Source organism: Pantherophis guttatus, chromosome 2, assembly GCF_059756535.1.
Source record: "Pantherophis guttatus breed Tessera chromosome 2, ASM5975653v1, whole genome shotgun sequence".
Taxonomy (NCBI): Eukaryota; Metazoa; Chordata; class Lepidosauria; order Squamata; family Colubridae; genus Pantherophis; species Pantherophis guttatus.
Window position 1 is genome coordinate 72,537,675 of NC_142064.1, and position 15,945 is coordinate 72,553,619.

The following is a 15,945-nucleotide window of genomic DNA, read 5'->3' on the forward strand; positions in this document are numbered from 1 at the left end:
TACTGCCTGACTGTGATTTCTTCCCCAAACCCCCAAAACTTTAACCTTTTGTTGACCTCATCCCATTCTTAAGAGGTCTTTAAGGGGCATGCATAAGCGCACCAGCGTGCCTACCATCCCTGTCCTAATGTTCACTTTTATTCGTATCCATTTCATGTATTCATAATCATGTTTATACTTATATCTGTTATCTAATACATGTGAGCTCCTAACAGTTTGGGACCTGGGCATTTGAGAAATATCAATTCTGGACACCAGTTGCAGTTCTTTGCAAGAACAGCAAAGCCTTTTTGGAAATGGTGCTTAGGTTAGGAAACTTCTTGATGTTTGTTTTGCCACTGCATTATTACCTATTATTAGCTGCTTTAGGATGGAAGCTGATGAAGCTTATATTAATTTTTGGTTCAGATTTTATTTCATTATTTTATAACTGTAACTCAAATAAATAAAAATGTAAAAAAATTAACTTGCAGTTAGCATCTGAATTTTATTTTAGAAAGAGGAATGCCACTAAAATATTAAACTAAATATTTTTGTGTTCTATGTCATATATAGTCTGTAGAGTATTTTAAGAAAATTCTAAAAGGTTAACTGTATCTCTAAATTAATCTGTGTTTTCTCCTTAAATAAATTTTAGGTATGCTATTCCTCCAGAGCATGGAAAGCGACTTGAACGACTTGCTCAAGGTAGATCTATTTGATTTTAAATAAATCTTTCATACTGTATTTAAAAGGCAAGGCAAGGCCTTGTGATTGCTGTTTTTTCACCTTTCCACACAAACGTTTATGCGTAATTTTTGGGTAGAGGATGGGATTTTTAGTCCAACATGCTGGAATAGTTCTCATTTTGAATAAGTTAAGATTTTAGCAAGCTGTATTGTTTCAATTAAAGATTTATAGTTTTTAATTCATATTGTTTCTTTATCTTTCATTTTTGTTCTTTTGATAATTCTGTTTTGTTATTAATAGAATTTAGGAAAGAGATACATACATGATTTTCATCCTGGGTCTCCAACCACAAAGATTACAATAAAAAATTAAAAACAAGCTTTTTTAAATTATGAAAATGTCATAACAGCCTCGCAGCTACAATTTGCATAATCAGCAAAGGTTAATAAACTTGCAGAGTGAATAGATTTTAAGCTTAATTACATATTTATATTAAAAATGTAGCCCAGAATTGCAGCAACTATAAAAAAAAAGCTGTGAGATGCAACAAAGTTGGACCTGTTTAACAGATGCCTATTGAATTAATTGAATTTTCCTAAATAATTAAAATGCTAAAATAATGCAGTAAATGTGGTGAAGCATTGCAGGTTATCTAGGTCAAGCCAGTACTTGATACATAAAATTAAAGGAAGCCTAGGATTTTTTTCCCATTATCTTGTCTGCCGATCATAATTATCACATTGCCTTTTATGCATGAATGCTTTCATCTTTGGAATTCATGAATACTTGATTGACTATGGCACCTACAAATATTTTATCTGAAAGACATTATACTTACATCTAATAAATGCAGAAGTCTGATTTTGCTCTTTCGATTATTTTTCATTTATGTGGTTCTTTTTTGTATAGCAACAAATGTAATAAAATCTCAAGTGAGCTGTTACTACAATTTTGAAACTAGACGTTTCTCTGTAATACTGCTGAATACTTAAGATATTGACAGTAGCTTGCATAGTTGTAAAATGCAAGGTAAAATAGAACAGATTCTATATTTGATGACAAATCTAAATGGCAAATGGCAAATATTATGAAGCCATATCGCAAAGCGCATTTTAGAAGAGGTTTCTGTTTAAAATTTTTCTTTTATGTTTAACAGACACAGTCTATAATGTTGTATATGGTCAGAGAAAATGGTTGACAAACTTTACTGTTTTTAGGTATATTTGAATATAGTTCTTTATGCAGATCATTTGTTTTTGAATTACGTTTTCACAAGCTTCTTCATTTCAAACTGTATATTGGAAATAAAAATAAATATACACAATTTCTCTATACATTGTAAATATTGTCGCTTAGGATAGTGTCTTGTCAAAGTATGGGTCAAAAGTGGGCCCCAATGCTTACACCAGCTCTGAAGCAGGCTTACCCTTTGGTATAAAAGTATGCAGAATGCAAAACAATGAGATGTTTCTAGACCAGTGATGTTGAACCTATGTGTGTCAAAAGTGACACCACCACAATTATTTTGGGTGACATGTCAGTGTTCATCAACACTCAACAACTATTCTTGAAAGCACACCCTGTTCTCTTGTGGTTTTTGGAGCTGCAGAGGCAGTGCAAGAATGGGTGTGGCCTCGCATAGCCTCTGGAAGTTGCACGAGAATGGGGAGTATTTTCAAATTATTTTTGGAGGCTGAAGAGGCTGTGGAAGAGCATTCTCTGAAGCTGCAACAAGAAAAAGGCTTCATGTGATCTAGAGCAGCTTTGGGTAGGCTGCAGGATCTCTCAACAGAAAGAGAACACCACCTGAAGATAAGTGTCATGCGGAAGATCTGGGCAGCAGCTTCACCATTGCCCAAGATCCTGTGGCCCCATGTAGAGTGCCCTATCAGGGTGATTTAGATGTGTGTGGGGCGGGAGACAAAGGATTGTTTTTCTTTTGTTCAAGGGGAGGGTGACATACCAGCAGATTTAGGCATTTTCTAATTTGTTGACATGCCAAGCCCAAAAGATTTGTTATCACTGTTGTAGATTGTGAAGTCTAAATATATTTTTTTTTGTGAGGGGGGGGGGGGCTATTATATTGTACATTAAACCTGTCTTTCAGAGAAGGAATAATCATCCTTTGATGACACAAGATTCTTTTGCAAACGTATTTATTTATTTAAAATATTCTGACCACCTGACTTGATTTTCATTCTTTAGAGGAAATTACTATGGAATGGAAGGAGGAGGGAGTTGTAAGGCTAGGGGAGTGAAGGAAGGATTTACAGGTAGCAGTATCAAGGAAAATACTATAATTATGGGTGAGTGTGACAAAGACAATTTATAGCCTGCCAATGTTTTGCGAGCTGCAACCTTTTAATAGTTTAAGAGAACCTTTCCTATTTTTTTTTAATTTGATGAGTAAAAGTAATTGCCCTCACTAAAGGAGAATGAGAGGAGAAGAAATAATAAAATCAATCAGATTTGCCATCCACTCTATTCAGAAATCAGCACCGAGCCAGTCATTGCCTTTATGTGACTTCTATCTCAAGAATTAATAATAAAGATATTTCAGTGGTGACATTTTTAAAAAAATATGAAAATATGGTAACTGTATCTGCAGGAACACTTTGTATTCTTATTATAATACAGAAGTAAGTTCATTGTTCTAATTAAAATAGCCTTTTAATTTTTTTTTGTTATTGTCAATGAAACAATAAAACTATAACCAATTTTATTTTATAGCCTGTCAGTTTTTAGCATGGTTGGTTATATTTGATACACAGAATAAGAATTATTAAAAGCAAATATTACCGTATTTTTCAGAGTATAAGACACACTTCCCCCACTAAAAGAGGGTGAAAATTTGGGTGCGTCTTATACACTGAATGTAGCCCCGCCCACCTGCCGGCCCCCACCCTTCGGCCATTTTTTACTCTGCATGTTGCGTTTTAGACCTGTTCCAGCCTGCAGGGATTGCCACAGACCATTGCCGCCTTTGTGCTTCGCGTTTTTGGCCTCTGTGTCTCGCGTTTTCAGCCTCCGAAGGTCCCATTTTTGGCCCCTGCGCGTTGTGTTTTTGGGCAGTTCCAGGTGGTGGTGGCGATCCCCGCTGTCTGGAACTGCCCAAAAACGCGACATGCAGAGACCAAAAATGGAGCATGTGGAGGTCGAAAATGCGATGCGCAGAGGTGGCGATCAGTGGCAATGTGCTCTGGCGATCCCTGCAGCCTTGAATGGGTCTGAAACGGAGTGCTCGGAGGCTGAAAATATAAGGCACAGAGGCCAAAAACGTAAAAGCACGGAGGTGGCGATGGTCTATGCCAATCCCTGAAGCCTGGAACAGCTGATTGGGGGTATTCCTGGAGGCCGATCCACCCACCAATCAGCTGCTTGTGCTGAATCAGGCTCCAATAATGTGCTGAAGCTGACCTGGCTGTTCACTATTTGCTGCAAGGACGTGTCAAGAGCAGCAGCAATCACATCCAGAAAGCACACACAAGTAACTGATTCAGCAGGATTCAATAACTTCTCTTTATATATAATATAACACATGAAGTAAATATACAATGACAAAGCATGTGGTAGTAAATACAAACAAAACACAAGCAGAGGAGAGGAGTTTCAGTTTCAGTTTTAATTTCAGAGCTCAGCACAGCATGCAGCTTTAGTACAGAACAGTTGAGCTAAGCCATGCCCAGGTAGCAAATACTGTTTCAGTTTCTAAATAGCTATCATTGGCTGACTTAGTTGCTATGCCTATTCATTGGCTGACCTTGTTATCATGTCTTCCAAGTCATGAACTCTCACACACACTGACAGGATGCTAGCCATATAAATACCGATGGATGCTGGTAGGCAGAGGCAGAATTTCTTTTTCTTATTTTCCTCCCCAAAAGCTAAGGTGCGTGTTATGTTCTGGAGCGTCTTATACTCCGAAAAATACAGTACTTGTTATTTCTTGCCCAAACCTAATCTCAATGAAATCATTAGTTTATTCATTCGGAGGACAGGAAATGTATAAACGCATTTATCATGTCAGGGGCTTATGAAATTTCAGATTTTTTTTTTTAAATTTGATTTATATGCCGCCCTTCTCCGGAGACTCAGGGCGGCTTACAATGCGTTAAGCAATAGCCTTCATACTTTTGTATATTTATACAAAGTCAGCTTATTGCCCCCACAAACTGGGTCCTCAATTTACCTACCTTAGAAGGGATGGAAGGCTGAATCAACCTTGAGCCTGGTGAGATTCGAACTTAGAGTAATTGCAGACAGCTGGTGTTAATCACAATGCTATCAGTCTGCTGAGCCACCAGGCCCGTTTTTGAAAGATTTTGAAAATTCCTAGTTTGAAGAACAGTATAATTCTTATAGAGTACTTTAAGTGTATAAAGAAAATACTGTTACAGTGATGTGAAATTTGATTGATAAGGCAAGTTTAGCACATCTGTAATATATCTTGAGAAAGGAGTGATATTTTACTGTACATAATTATTAATTAATATCTGGCGTGTTTTTTGAGACCCAAGTGTGTATTGTAAACTACTTTTGAGGATTTTACAATAATTACTAGAAGGTGTTTCATTTGGTATACTTTGCTAGCCCTATTTTACTCTACTGATAATAGAAAATTTGGGGCTAAACATAGGTTTAATTGTATTAAATAATAAAGAGGCTACATAATATGTTAGGTTGCCAAGTTAACGTAATATAGATTTATGGCCACTGAAATCAATGAGCATAAACGTGCCTAAATCTACACTGCGTTGTTATGGTTATTATGGTATTTTTTAAAAATGAGGCTTTAGTAGGACTATTGTTTGCTATTCTGGAACAGAGCTTATTGGTGTCAACTCGCAAAGCATCCCTGGCCTGCTCTCGAGTTGCCATAGGCAAGGGGAATGGGAAAACGAGCTCTGCAGCTGTGGCAAGGCAGCATGCCAAAACAAAAGCACATTCCAGCCATATCTCTGTCCAGGCCATCTCCACGGTTACCCACAGTGGCCGGAGGGGAGTGATCTCTACAAGCCAAGAAATTGCTTCGTTGGAGAATGTGACTAATGACACACCTTGGGGGGGGGAAGGGGGAAACAGGGTCAGAGCTGGAAAGTAAATTATGTTGGGTCAGAGTTGGCTTCACTTGGAATGTGGAATGAAGCTCTTAATAAAAAACTGGATTTCTTTTGAAGCTTGGCTCAAGGCTCATGATTTAATTAGGGCATCGGTCGGAACCCTGACAGCAAGCCAACTCTGACCCCATGTAATTTACATTCCAGCTCTGACAATTGGCTTCACTGCCTAGGAATTGTCAGAATAATTTTTTGACATTTTCACACTTCAATTTCCATACTTTAGAATATATGTAGGTGTGGCCCATTGCTTTCAATTATATACAGTACATTGAAATGTTCTGATTTTGTTAAAGCGTATGACTAAATATGTACTCAACTTATTCTAGAAATGGTTTTTTAAATCTGTCATTCAATTTCTTTAATTTCCATTTTTGTTGTGATTTTTTTTCCTGAAGAGATTTCAGTTTGTTACTACCACTAATTTATTTCTGTCTCTTCTATTGCCTCTTTTAGAAGTATTTTACTCAGTTTAATAGATTTCTTAGTATTGCATATTGCAAGGAAAATAGGAATCTGATAAATCATGATATGATTTTTATTATGTTTAAATGATTACACTGGGAGAAGTGAAGTATATGTTCTGAGGTCTATGGTTATTTATTGAAATTATTTATCAATGGATCTGTCAAAAGTGGTGCAATATAAAAGAAAAATTGGAAAACATTTGTTGCATACGTTTTGAATCCAAAAATTGAGGTAGTAAATAGAAAATTAATTATTCTTCAATTTTAATAAAATTTGACGTAGTAATTAACATTCAAAGACACCAGAGAATTGGATCAAACTTCATTGGTTGTGCTGTGACATCTTTTTTTTTATCTTAATTTATTGTTTCTTAGGAATATGCATTGTCAATCTAACTACAAATCATTTATGTGGAAAGAATAGCTTTGTATTGCTCAAATTCTCTTAAGCATAAACACAAAGCATTTTATTCTACTTAAGGAGTAATATTTTACTAAACATCAAATAATATTTGGCATTGTATAGTGACCAATGTATCCTGTACATATTGTATTGAATTCTTACAATTATGCAATATTAAAGCATGTTTTTTTCACATGGCATGCTAAACTACACTCAAGCCAGTCATATAGCATGAGGAACCATAGAGTGGCTTGTTTTAACATGTGTGTGGCTTGTTATAAAACTTCAGATATCTTCTGTAATTTTTCTTAACAATGTTTTTTTAATAAATGCACTGGCACTGGAGATAATGTCTCTAGTTAAAATTTTGCCTTTTTTATTTGTATGACCATATACAAGCTGCTGTATCTCAAAACTAGCAAAAATAGCATAATCCTGTAAAATAAATCAATAGCACAAATTATTGAAATGATGGCTGGATTGTACATTGCACTAAACCATGGTATATTCATCTGTATTTTGTTGAATAAACTAAATTGGATTCATTCGCAGATCATGTTACGGCAAACTTTCAGAGTTAAGTCCAGGTTACATTATTTGGGCTAGAATTTACTCTGCTCTAAAAAAAAAGGAACAAAAATATGAATTCATTTTCCAGTTACTCAGGTAGCTGTTTATGTACAGTATGTTCTTTTATTTTCATTTATGGGTGTCATTGAAATCACAATGCCGTAAAATTAGTTTTGTTTGTTTTTGCTCTTGTTTGCACATATTATATTGCTTAAACTGGATATAGCTATCCAGCCCACTATGTGAAAAAAGTCTCTGCATCCTTGTTGATGGTGCAAACATCAGTCAAGGATTTGGTGGTCCTGGACATGAAACATAACATGTCGTAAATAGTTTCACATTCCTTTGAATATTTTGAAGTCCCATTTTTGCAGAAAAGCTGAGAAAACCTTTGGATCAATTCTAGGTCTTTCCTAGCATCTTGTAATTTAACATTTTGTTTCCAAGGAGCCTGAAGTTAATACGTTTTGTCACTGTTAAAAGTTCAACTCCATCCAGTAACCCTGACTCCACCCCGAATAAAGGGATTAAAGGGTTGTAAAAAGAAAAAAAATTGGGAGAAGATGACAATTAGACTGCTCAATTATTTTTTAAATAAAAAATACCAAAGATTTTCCATAACATTATAAGTTGCATAGCAGAAATATCTACTCAGTAATAAAAGAAAATAAATGCTACACATTACTATTATAAAAGTAAAGGTTCCCCTCACACATATGTGCTACGTCGTTCCCGACTCTAGGGAATGTGCTCATCTCCGTTTCAACGCTGAAGAGCTAGTGCTGTCCGAAGATGTCTTTGTGGTCATGTGGCCGGCATGACTAAATGTCAAAGGTGCACGGAACGCTGTTACCTTCCCACCAAAGGTGGTTCCTATTTTTCTACTTGCATTTTTTAAGTGGTTTCGAATTGCTAGATTGGCAGAAGCTGGGACAAGTTAAGGATTCGAACCGCTTAACTGCCGACCTTTTGATTGACAAGCTCAGCGTCTTAGCCACTGAGCCACCACATCCCCTACACAATACTATTAGCAGGACACTAATCTCACTATTTTCTGTACTAATGTGTATTTCCATTTTGTTATTTTGTCTCTTTTTTTCATCTAGGGTTTATGTCTATTATTATATTTTATTTGTCACTGACCCAGGATTGATTTTTACAATATACTTACATTCACATGTAACTCATGTAATAATATAGCCATCTAATTGCTCAATATTTCATAGGTACCATAGTACCCTGTACTTAAAGTATTTTACTAGTACTATTTTTACTAATTAATTTATCATTTTGTTTCTATTATTTGGGCTCTATTTCTGTATTCACTTCATTGTGGTAAATTGTTACATGAATTTTATCCATGTTTTAGAAACATTCTAGGTTTTAGACATTTTGCTGTTTTTTTTCCAGATAATTATTTTCCCTTTCAATGCTATGACTTCTTGTGCTCTGTTCTTTTAAGAAATTTAGGAAGCTTAATTATTACTTAATTTGTAATAAAGAATATCCACTAATAGATATTCTTTATTACACTAATTATAAATATACCTAATTTCACCTCATGTAATTGTACTTTGCATTGGAATAAATAATTTGCACCTCATATAAATAATCACATACGTTGCTCAGCTAATGATCAGTATTGCAAGAATGGCAAAAAGACTTCCATTTTCTTTTATATTTTCTTGACATTTAGTTATAACACTCCATGCATATACTAAGATCTAATTATATTCATGTCTGCTTAGATACTTAAGGTCTAAAATGAACTAAAATGCAGGATCTAACATTGAGATTTTACATAGTCTCTAATTGGCTGTATTCCTGAGACTGAAGACAGAAAAAATGACTTCTGTCTCTTGTGTCTTCTGTGAGTAGTTCTGACCATAGTTGTTCACAGAATGAAAACTATAAAATACTGCCCACCTACTAAGACATATCAAGCATATTGTATTTTCATATGTATAATGTTGGAGATTATGGCGTTTGTGCAAAAAATGATATTGGTGTTACAAGTGTAACCAATTTAAAATATTCACAGAAGATTGGCTTTCAAAGCATGTATCTTGTATTGTATTTCCCTTCTTGCTGGGATGATATAGGATATAATTTTCCAGAGTCATTGTAAATATACATTCTAAACTGATGTGCTGGGCTTAATATACTGTGCATTACCTTACTCCAGTGGTTTTCCAATTTAAATTAACTTATGACCAGTCACCACATTTGTTCAGGCCCTGATTACAAATCCATAAAGAAGGTGATTTAAATAGTCTCTTCTTTCTTCATTGATTTTAATTTAAAATTTAATTTATTTAATGCAGCACAAACCTCTAGATTTTAAAAGTGCGATGATGAGTTCATTTCAAGTTTATGGCTAGCAGATAGGTTTTCTTATTCCTACTCTTGAATTTATCAGTCTTCAGTATCAACTTTCCTAAAACATTGCACTATATAGGTTGGCATTTACTAGGCAATGAAATAAGATTTGATGCACTTCATATGAAATTCTTACAATTAGTATTTGGTTTTATTAAATGCTGATATTTTGACCATTCCTGTATCTATTTATGTGTCAGAACTATAAGTATTATGAGTCCCACTCATGGATCAGAATACATCATGTGGGGATCTATAAAAAACTGCAGCCTTTGATTTATTACATTGTGGCATGAGGTAAAATAGAAATATCTATGGACAAAATTCAGCTGTCTACAATGTAGAAGTTTTTGTGTTTGCGGTTGAACATGTGAAAGTTTCCATATAATCTCAAATCTTGCTAATATAGAGTTTGGTAAAATAGAAATGAGTGCCTAACAGTGCATAGAGTCACAGTTCTCTTCTTGCTAGCAGGCCCACATTTCACATAATATTCTTGGCCTTGATAGTACAGTGGTCTACGCACCCTGTTATTAACACAGCTGCCTGCAATTTACTGCTGGTTCGAATCTCTCCAAGGCTCAAGGTTGACTCAGCCTTCCATCCTTTCTAAGGTAGGTAAAATGAGGACCCAGTTTGTGGGGGCAATAAGCTGACTTTGTATAAATATACAAAAGTATGAAGGCTATTGCTTAACGCATTGTAAGCCGCCCTAAGTCTCCGGAGAAGGGCGGCATATAAATCAAATTTTTTTAAAAAAAGTATTTTGTAACTTCTGGGAAAATGTGGAGGCCTAAGAAGGTAGAATAAATGCTGTTCTATAAAGCACAATATTCTTTATCAGGAGTTTAAGCTGTGGTATTAATAAATGATCAACATACCTCTTTTATTTCAGTATTTATTTAACAAGTGAAGTGTGTTTTGGAATCATTGCTAACTTCTTATATATTGATTATTAAATATTTTGAAGTCCTTAGTATAGTGGATTGGCAAGGAATATTTTGATAAATAAAAGGGTGTATAAAATAGTGATATTTATGTGAAGACTTAAATTAATGCATTTAGAGGGTAAATATTAGCTGCTAACCAAAAAGGTTCAAAATGTGCATTGATAGAAGATTTGGCTCACTCTATATTTTAGATAAATTGTAGTTATTCTAGGCAGGCAAGAAAATGAAAGGCAAATGTTGTGTCAGAGCACTTTTTCTTCTTACTTTTTTGTTTGGAAAATATCTAGTTTTGCAATTATTCTGAGGCACTTCTTGTAAATGAAAATTCTACAAAGAAAATTGATGAAAAAAGGCAAGAAAAATGCTTTTGGAAAGAATAGGAATTTTTGTAAACTAAGAAACTGTTTCATTGGTTTTAATGCAAGCTTTCTCCAGAAGGAAAATGTCCACTATTCACTTATTCGAGTAAGACAACTATATCACAAATGTCTTACTTCCCTGAGGAAGGTTCCCATTAAAATGTTGGGCAATTTTACGTGTTATTAATTGCATAGGTTTTTCAGTAATGTATTGAGGATTGCCAATGTTTTTGTGTTTAAATAACTGTTATTCATTTTATTACTTTCAACAGATGAAATTGTTCAATACAATTTGTAAGTTTCTTTTTAGTAAAGATCTCACAGAATCCACTGTTTTTGTGGAAAGAGTTGCCATCATATGATCACAATCTGTGTGACAAATTCCATTAGTTTGATTTCTTGAAAGTTAGGTATAAGAATTGCAGTTCTGTAGAAAAGAAATTTGAGTCGCCCAACAATGCAGTTATAGTATTTTAAAATTATCTGGAAAAGCTATAAATTTTACATGTCAACAACCATGATAATAAATTATTCAACAGTAATTGATACTGTAAAATAATTCCTGTGCGATTGATATGTATGTTAATGTAATTACTGGGGGGGGGGGACTCTTTCTATGAGAGATTTAGTTTAAAAGCACCAATTATTGTTGATTATATGTGTTCTTTCTCAGACAGAATGCTGTTTTTGAGAGGAGATATTGTTTATATAAGTTTGATTATAGATAAATTCAAATAATCTATTCATAGTATACTGTTTATTAACTATGTCTAATACAGCTCTTCATTTATTTTTGTTTTACTAGGATTTTTCCCAAGCAGTTCTCAAGGATGTGATGCTTTTCTACGCCATAAGATGACATTAATATCTCCCTCAATATTGAAAAAATATGGAATTCCTTTTAATAAAGTGAGTTATTTATTATGTTTGGATCCTTAGCCATTAGATCAAATAATGCTTAGGAAATCACATTTATCTTTACACAAATTCAATTTTAAACAAACACATCTTGATGAACAAATTATGATGTGCATATACTTGGTAAGGGTGGAAAGACATGAAATAAAACTTTATTTATTGAAAACACATAACATCTAGATACATATTCCCTCCCTCCCTTTCTCTAGATTTACATCCTACAAATTTTTTTCTAAATCAATCAGATTGGTGAACTAAGATTTGCATAGTCTTTAAATGAAAATTCCAACCTAATTGGAATTTATATTTACAAATCTTACATTTGTTCAAAGAATTCAAAGGAATGTATATGATTCTCTTGTTTTTGGAGGAATAGACCTGACAATTGGATGAAATGCGACCGGTTTGGCCGAACCGGTAGCAATGGCGGTGGGTGTTTTGGAGAACCAGTAGTGATGGCGGCGCAAGGTTCCGCCCACCCAACTGGTCATCGTTACTTCCTGATTTTAACCAGGAAGTAACCTGTTTTTTACCCTCTGCACATGCGCAGAAGGGTTTGTGCATGCGCAGAGGGTCTATGCAGGCACGTGAAGTGAGCGCACGCGCAGGGTGCGTGCACTTCCGAACTGGTAGGGAAGGTAAGTAGATTTCACCCCCTGCTGACAATGTAATTGTATGGGAACAACATTTCAAAGACAGTTATGGGTAACCTAATTGTCTTAAAATTGGGAATCATGTTATAAAAATCTTCAAATCTTAAACTGCTTGATTCTTGATGAACGTATCTTTTCTTTTATGTACACTGAGAGCATATGCACCAAGACAAATTCCTTGTGTGTCCAATCACACTTGGCCAATAAAAAATTCTATTCTATTCTATTCTTTGGGGTGGAAGCAGATATTGGTTGATGAGAGTGTAATGGATTTTGCTTTTAATTACCTGTGCAGACAAATGCAAACTAACAGGGTTTGGTGGTTCACTCTGATCGGTTTGCAAAGCTTTTTGCAGACAATTCACTCATATCTATTTATATTTGAATATTCATTTGAACATTTGTTAGATCAATATTTGTAGATACATCTTTAGCACCCGCTTGCCTACTTAAAATTATATATGTGTTTCAAATTATGCAGTCTGTAAACATGGATAGTATTATTGGCAATATAGGCCTAGCTACATGTATACTTAGATCATCTGGATAACATTTGTCCAAAATTAAATTAGATTCAACTTTGCTCCTTTGGGCGCTAAGAAAGTTGTGATCAATTCATTGAATGGTTTATTTTGTGATCAATTCATTGAATGATCTACTTTGGCATTTTGGATGGTGGTGGTTCTGCTGGATTTTTTAGCATATTTTCATTACCACCAAGCATGGCAAAACTCTTGATAATCTTTAGGAATGGGATTTAAAGGTATAGTTTTACTGGGGCTTTAATTCTTTCTGTTAGATTGTGCTCCAAAGATTGTGCTGAGGTATTTAATTTGATTTATTATTAAATTTATTTGCCACCTCTCACCATGGGACTACTCTGGGCAACTTATTTTATTATTTTCCATTCTGTTTCTATAAGAAATCACCTGAAATTTAGAGGTTTGGTATCACCAATATGTGAATAATAGCCAACTCTATTCTTCCCATCTCATTCTAAAGAAATTCTTGGGATCTTGAAGAAGGGACTCTATAGGGACTACCAAACTAAAGATGAATTCTGATCATACAGATGTATTTTTCATTGGTAGATCTGATTTAGGAATTACCTTCAAATGAACCAACATTTTCCTTTGAAAACTCATTTTAGAGATTATTCTGGATCCAGTTGTGAACCTGGAATTCCAACTGTCAAGTGACTAGGCATTACTTTGTGTAACTGAGATTGGTGGGCAATTATAGCCATTGTTAGAGAATGCAGATCTGGCACTTTGACCAGGGACGGATTTCAAAACCCGTCGCTACTGGTTTGCTCGTAGGCTTGTGTGTGCTTGCACATGCAAGTGATGCTTCTGCGCATGCGCAGAAGCATCCAGGCAGGTGGGCGGAGCCTCCCGCCGCCACTACCGGTTCGCCCGATCCGGGGCAAATGGGTAGCAACCCAGCACTGACTTTGATACATTCAAGTGACTTTCAGACTGAAGCTAAACAGCCATCTGTTTGGGATGCTTAATCTGGATTCCTGCAGTAAGCATGCATTTATACTTGATGACTTAAATAGATCCTTCCAATTCTTCCAGTTCTGTGATTCTAGATATATCATGTATAGATTATTTCAGTGCACTTTTATTTAGAGCTGTCTTTGGAGACTTTTTTAAAAATAAAAATTAGTTCAAGATGTTACAGTCTGTTTGTTAATAGGAATTGTGTATGGAAAACACATAACTATTTTGTTGAAACTGTTTCATGTCTTCCGGTTTGTTTCTGCCTATACTTCAAATTGCTTGTGTTGATTTTTTTTTAGCTCCAAATGATTTACAAATAGAATATTTGAAGTATAACATTCTTCTATATGAAATTGTTTATCTGTTGGTAGCATCATCAGATCATTTTTCTATATTGTAAGCTTTCTGTGATTATGATTTTCCATTATTATGACTAGGAATTGAAATGAAATTTACATTTCTAGAAAGCCCCATCTCATTTCCTTATCCATAAATTTTGAGAAATTAGTGGATCTTTCTTTTTAAAAGTGCCATCAATATATAAAAGTATTACTGTTTTTATCAAATTGCATCTAGTGCACAATGTAATTTCTGTATGCTGTTTTCTGGTTTTATATTTATTTTATTGTTAGCCATTTGCATTCTTAGGTGGAATAGGAATGTTTTAAGTAAGTGAACAATGGCATGGCAGACAAAATCGATTATTCCAGTATGGATGACCATTTTAAATTGGAGATGTGGAAGTTGTAGTCCCAGGTGTTTAGCAGACATTGTACTTGGCTCTCTTACTTTTACTTTTATTTGATTTATATACCGCCCTACTCCCGAGGACTCAGGGCGATGAACAGCTAACAATAAAATCCATACATACAAAATTTAAAAAGCAGAATTAAAATCAAATTAAATAGTTTTGGCCCAGACAATTAAAACCCCAATCAATTTAAAACCAATTTTAAAATTTGAATATATAAAATACTAAAAAATATTAAAAATTAAAAATTCTTTTATAAAAGAGGGAGAAAATTAGGCCAGGCCCACCTGGTGAAATAAAAAGGTCTTTAGAGCGCGGCGGAAGGTGTGCAGATCCGGGATCCTCCGTATCTCCGGGGGGAGCTCGTTCCAGATAGTAGGTGCCCCCACAGAGAAGACTCTCCCCCTGGGGGCCGCCAGTCGGCATTGTTTGGCCAATGGCACTCGGAGGAACCCCTCTCTATGGGAGAGTACCGGCCGGTGGGAGGCTATTGGTGGTAGTAGGTGATCCTGCAAGTACCCAGGTCCTGAGCCATGGAGCGCTTTAAAGGTGGTAACTAAAACCTTGAAGCGTACCCGGAAGACCACCGGGAGCCAGTGCAGCTCGCGCAGGAGGGGTGTTACATGGGAACGCCAAGTCGCTCCTATTACCACCCACGCGGCTGCACTCTGCGCCAGTTGGAGCCTCCAGGTTCTCCTCAAGGGGAGTCCCATGTAGAGAGCATTACAATAGTCCAGGCGGGAGGTGACGAGGGCATGAGTGACCATGCGTAAGGAGTCCCGATTCAGAAACTGGCGAATCAGGCGAACCTGATGAAAAATCCTCCTGGTCACGGCTGTCAAGTACTCTTCTAAAGATAGCCGTGAATCCAGGAGGACGCCCAAGTTGCGCGCCCTCTCCGTGGGGGCCAATGATTCACCCCCAATAGTCAGTGATGGCACCAACTGACTATATCGGGACGTCGGAAACCACAGCCACTCGGTCTTGAATGGGTTGAGCCTGAGCCTATTCCTCCCCATCCAGATCCGCACGGCCTCCAGGCACCGGGACATCACTTCAAGGGTATCGTTGGGGTGGTCTGGGGTGGAGATGTACAGCTGGGTGTCGTCAGCTTACTGATGGTACTTCACCCCAAAACTACGGATGATCTCGCCCAGCGGCTTCACATAAATGTTGAACAGGAGGGGTGAGAGGACCGACCCTT

The 15,945-nt window shown here is 35.9% G+C and overlaps 1 protein-coding gene across 7 annotated transcripts in view; it reads left to right on the top strand.

Annotated features, from left to right (window-relative positions):
* Positions 1-15,945, top strand: part of KDM4C (lysine demethylase 4C) — a 230,819-nt gene that overhangs the window by 46,180 nt on the left and 168,694 nt on the right. For all 7 annotated transcript variants that reach the window (XM_087886203.1, XM_060690502.2, XM_087886199.1 and 4 more), the window contains 2 exons: positions 638-687; positions 11,720-11,823. In XM_087886203.1, coding sequence (XP_087742329.1) covers positions 638-687; positions 11,720-11,823 — 154 coding nt within the window. The remainder of the gene's footprint in view (positions 1-637; positions 688-11,719; positions 11,824-15,945) is intronic.